At 48.8% G+C, this 5,270-nt stretch overlaps 1 protein-coding gene across 1 annotated transcript in view; it reads right to left on the bottom strand.

The window, feature by feature from the left end:
* Positions 1-2,728: 2,728 nt before the first annotated feature.
* adam17b (ADAM metallopeptidase domain 17b) overlaps positions 2,729-5,270 on the bottom strand; it is an 8,774-nt gene continuing 6,232 nt past the window's right edge. Inside the window, 8 exon segments of the mRNA XM_020624661.1 lie at positions 2,729-2,903; positions 2,906-3,215; positions 3,346-3,402; positions 3,814-3,981; positions 4,068-4,198; positions 4,411-4,545; positions 4,659-4,762; positions 4,874-5,073. Of these exon segments, the coding sequence (XP_020480317.1) occupies positions 2,824-2,903; positions 2,906-3,215; positions 3,346-3,402; positions 3,814-3,981; positions 4,068-4,198; positions 4,411-4,545; positions 4,659-4,762; positions 4,874-5,073 (1,185 nt within the window). The 3' untranslated portion in view covers positions 2,729-2,823.

The following is a 5,270-nucleotide window of genomic DNA, read 5'->3' as shown; positions in this document are numbered from 1 at the left end:
TAATTCATGATATTGTTGGTAAGCTACCAGGAAGTGCTGACAAAATGGTTAATAACTATAGTTATACCTGGTTAATAACAGGTGTTGGTGTGAGTGTGGTCCTCAGCATGACAGAACCCCCGTGACTGAGACGTTGACCTGACTTCCAGTTATGAGCTTGTTCTGAGTCACAATCCTCCCTCAGGGGAAAAAAGGTTCCTCATTTACAGTGAGTTTTTGCTGAAGTCTGAGCTCTTGACAACTTTCTCGCCTGCAGGCAGCAGCCTCTGATGTTTGATGTGACGAACCTTGCCAGTAGCAGATCAGATTGGCTGTGAATAATTAGCACTGCCTGGTTAATGAGCTCTCTACGTGTCGGGTCTTCACTAAGCTAGCAGAAGCTCCCTAGCATCAGGGCTGTAAGCTTGTAGGTTAACAGACCGGCAGCAGGATTCGTCACCAGTTGGTCCGTTACTCATTTGTAGAGGGTGACGTCTTAAATGATCTTGTTGTATTTGACCCAACAGATTCAGTTTACTGTGATGCAAACAAAGAAAAGCAGCAGATCGTCTGAGAAGCTGGAATCAGGAAATGTTTCACATCTTTTCACTGGTTTTAATCAGGACAGTTCTTCTGTGATTGGCGGTTGTCCAGGGGTCGGGGTTATATAGACATTTCTCACAAAACATCCAGTACAGAGTGTTGTACATTTCTGGCATTTTTATTTTTAATTTTCATTACCTGCCATTTCTGGAAATTAACTCTTTCAATAAAGGATTAAAAACTGACTAGATGTGATGAAATGATACTGAGCCCCAGCAGAAGCTGAAACGTTTATTTTTCATCAGCATCCAACGACATGAACAGACAGTAAAACAGTCAAATGTCCCGTGTCCGACTGACAGGTCACCACGTTGACACAGATTAATGCTCAGTGAAGGTTCAGAATATGAAAAAGCATCATTTGCATATACCAACACACAGCCACACATCACAGTGCACAGGACTCACACACCAAAATACTGACTAGTGCATCTTAACACCACAGAGGAAGAGAAGGTGCTGAGCTCTCACCGATTGTCATTACAAAAAAGAGTCCAACTGGCAATAAAATAACATGACACAAAAAATAAAATATTAACAACAAACAAACTCCTGGTACCAAACACTGAGTGTTCTGGTGAAACCAGGTGGTTTGACCTGAAAGAAACGGCTGTAACAGCCTCACTTTGACAGAAGTTTGGAATGAAGTCTCCTTTAACCTCTAGAGTCCTGAGCTTTGGAAACCCAAGCTGTGCGGTCCTCATATGAGGACGCAGGGACTCTAGAGGTTAAACGCTGGGCTTTGGTGTTTATATTAAAAATAATCGATAATTGTTATGATGATCTATGACACGTGAATAATGAGGAAAGTGTGGAAGACCAAATGTTTATTTCCTGTCTTCTTTTCCAGTTTCCTGCATTTTGGTTTGGTTTAGTTAGTTTTCTTTTATGATTCACTGGTTGTACATTAGGGGCCATTATTACATAAATTAGGGCTGAAACTAGTGACTACTTTATAATCAGCTGTTTCTACATACAAACAGCTCATCCCATCCCTGAGCCACACGTCCCTTTAATAACTGTATTATCTGTGTATCAACATGTACTAACTGGTTTCTAACCCTAACCCTAACGTCGTGGTGAGGAGATCTAAGTGATGAATGACGAAGTAAAACAGCTGTGATAACAGAACAAATACTAAACATTCAGAAAGACTTGGACATGTTCTGTTTCATTACACTGCTCATAAATGACCGGGGCCACCAGGATCTAAAGACCTAACATCTACACAGTATTTTAATTTTATGTGGGGAGTGATTACCGTTCACGTGCTCACGCTGTCTCCGGCCAAACTCCCTTCAGATATTTGAGACTTTAAAAACTCAGATGTCGTTTGTTTCCCATAAACTCGTAACAGAAACATGTGTAACAGTAAAGTCGTTGACCTTGTGCTGACGTTTACTTGTCGCCATCAGTCTCCAGTCGTCAGTGGAGCTGATGGTAATTTACACATCACGAACACTAACTGGTTGTTTACAGCAGCTGTTTTCCAGGTTGAGTCCATCAAGGCACTTTGACACACACACCGGTGAGTATCTGGTTTTGTAAAAACAACCGGTGCATTTTAAATCACCTGCCGCTGACTTTCAGTGCAGTTTGGCCTTGACAGCTGCAAAAAGCCAAGTCGCTCACCTGCAGTCACCTTGTTTTGATAGGCTGCTGACTGAGTGTGAGAATCGGCAAACGTGGTTACTACCAGCTAACACAATGTGACACCAGCTCCAGGTGCAGCAGTTTCAGCAGCAGAGGACGGACCCAGCTGAAGGACTGAGGACGGACCCAGCTGAGGGACTGAGGACGGACCCAGCTGAGGGACAGAGGACGGACCCAGCTGAGGGACAGAGGACGGACCCAGCTGAGGGACTGAGGACGGACGGGGTTTTTGTTAAACTACTACAGACAGTAAAAAGCGGAGGCTTGTAGCAGATACATGTGTCAGACGTCATGTGTTAAAGTCGGAGTTCTTCTCTTCAGTCACTTCGACTCCAAAGAGATTTTTACTGTTGACTCAGGCAGACGTGCACCAGATCCGGGATTTGCTCTCTGGTCTCTGTTGTAGCTCTTGTTCGGATCAGTGTTCCTGCAGAAACGAGACGACAGTGCAGCGCTCTTCAGCACAGGGCCAGTTTAAAACACATCTCAGACTGTAAATGCCTCCACTGCCAGACCCCCCCCCAAGCTCCCGTCAGGTACCCCGGGTGGAGGTACCTGACGGGAGCCGGTTCCCTACAGCCCGTCCTCTCAGCACTGCGTCTCCTTGGTGTTGATATGATGTTGTCTCTGCAGTCGGAACAGCTTCGTCTTCTCGCTGCGCCTCGTGCCTCTGTCAGGTCCTCAAAGGAGCGCTGAGCCACCCCCACCGGCCGCCCAAACGCCTCCTCCAGAGCCTCCTCGTCCAGGTGGGAGTCAAAGCTGGGGTCCTCCTGGATGGTGGCCATACGGGGGCTGTCCAGAGGAGGGGGGGCGTGACAAGGTCCAGAACTAGGGTCAGAGCTGGAGACTGGGGGGGTGCTAGTCTGCTGGGGGCCGGATGGGTGGAAACGCAGGTGGGCGGCAGTGGTGGTGGTGGGGAAGTGTGGAGGTTTGAAGATCCGAACAGACGCAGACTCCAGGCTGCTCAGGAGCTCAGCATTCTGGGAAAATGAAGAGTCAGAGTCAGTCCTGCTGCACAGGTAAAGGAGCAGACTGTTGAAATGACTCTAGAGCCAGATGAGAAGCAGTTTACTAAACACACATCACTGTAAATACAGAGTAAATAGTTACACTGGGGAAGAACAGCGACTTGGTGGTCTGTTCATACTGTTGATCCATCTTCTTGTCCTGAAAGTACAAAGAGAACTAGAGTGAGAAAGATGTTTCAAATGTGAAGGACATGGATAAGATTGTATCATCACACAGACGTGTTGTTAGTAAGGGGGGCACAACATTTTGTCTGGTTTGAGGGGCCGACACTGAGATGGCGAGGTGCGCAGAGGAGGGAGACGTCTCTGTAGTGAGGACCTGCAACCTCACAGCGACGGGGGACGGTGTTTGAGTCTGATGATTTGGGTCGTTGTAACACAATAACTCAGTCTCCTCCCTTGATGCTGGGAGGGTAAACAGGCTCTAGTATCTGAGTGACTCGGTCACAGTGGTTTTACTTTCCCACCTTTGGGGCACAGAGTTTAACGAGTCCTGACCGGGATCGACTGGGGCAGGTGTGTTAGTCCTGACTGAGGTGTGCACACTCACCACACAGTGGACCAGGATGCTGAAGGGAACCCACAGGAGCAGAGAGAAAGCCACCACTGAACCCACGATGTTGTCAGCCAGAAACTTCCCGAACGTGTTGATGTCCAGTTTGTCGATGAAGTCCCACAGTCGCTCCACCACGTCCTGCACCTGCTTATTGCACTTCCCCTGCAGAAGCAACAGCATCCACTCATTTACGCACCCTGCTGTAAAGAGCTGTGCTTCAGGAGAAACGGTGTGTGGGTGAAACTTACGGCTCCGTCACAGAAGCCCACAGTGCAGGGTTTGCCTTTACGCAGGAACAGGAAGTTGCCTGCTTTGTCCTGATACGGAGCGCACACCCCGCTGCCGTTCCGACAGCACACGTTACATGACGAGTTGGTTTCTGTGAAGAAGAAAGAAGCAGTTGTTAGTTATACAGCAAGTCAGTCTGCAGGCTAGTCGCCGTATCTGTGGCAGGGAGTGGACTGTGGCTCGTCAGGGGCAGGAAATGTGCTGCAAAACCAAAACGAGGAGCTAAACAAGGCTGAAAGCCAACTCATCCACTGTCACTATGCAGGGACTGATTAGTGCAGTTCTACACTAACAGCTTCGTACCGTTGCAGGCGCATGGCTGCAGTTTCAGGACAGCCTGGCAGAAAGGCACACACTCTCCGTTCAGACACTCGCCGCTGTCCAAACACCCTGTTGTATCTGGGGCGTTCTCTGGAGGAGGACACTCGCTGCTGTTGCCTGTCCACACGAACACACAGCAGACATGAGACACCAGGACCAGTCGGCAGATCTGACTGGACGAGGCAGTCACACCTTTGCTCAGCATCTATTAAACACATCTGTGAGCAGACCTGTGCAGTAGGAGCGTCCTTTACAGGTGGCGTTGATGGGCTCCTGACACACTTCACCTTCAGACTCGAACCTGCAGTTTTTACAGCATGCGCTGTTCCTGTCGCTGAACACACACAGACGGTTGTTGAGAGGAGGATGAGGGCATGAGACGGGTGTTCCTAATAACTGCCCAGTAAACACCTCCCCAGTGTGGAGCTGTGTGTGGAAGTCTGACCTGCACTGAGCTCTAGGCCGCAGCTTGCAGCCAGCGGTGCAGCAGCTGTCCGAGTTGATGTGCAGCAGGCCAGGATCACACTCCTCGCCCTGTTCCACCCGAGAGTTTCCACACACGTTGATGTTCCTCTCCTTGAAGCAGGTGGGGGCCTTCGACCTCAGGCGCTTCACTATGGAGCGCTTACTGCAGTTAGAGAAGAGCTGCGCACACAGCAGAGATCAGCCTGTTAAAAACAGAACCTGAACTGGATCAGAGGGCTGGTCTGTGCTGCTGTGCACGCCCCTGCTCAGTCCACGCTCCTGCAGGTCACTAGTGTTAACCACTGCACAGAGAAGATGTTTAATTGGAATCATTTACTGTAAATCTTCAGTGTCTCTATCATGCAGCTCAGTTACTG

Source organism: Monopterus albus, unplaced genomic scaffold, assembly GCF_001952655.1.
Source record: "Monopterus albus unplaced genomic scaffold, M_albus_1.0 scaffold334.1, whole genome shotgun sequence".
In the NCBI taxonomy this organism is placed as follows: Eukaryota; Metazoa; Chordata; class Actinopteri; order Synbranchiformes; family Synbranchidae; genus Monopterus; species Monopterus albus.
The sequence above is the reverse complement of the archived record's forward strand: the minus strand, read 5'-3'. Positions and strand labels throughout refer to the sequence as shown.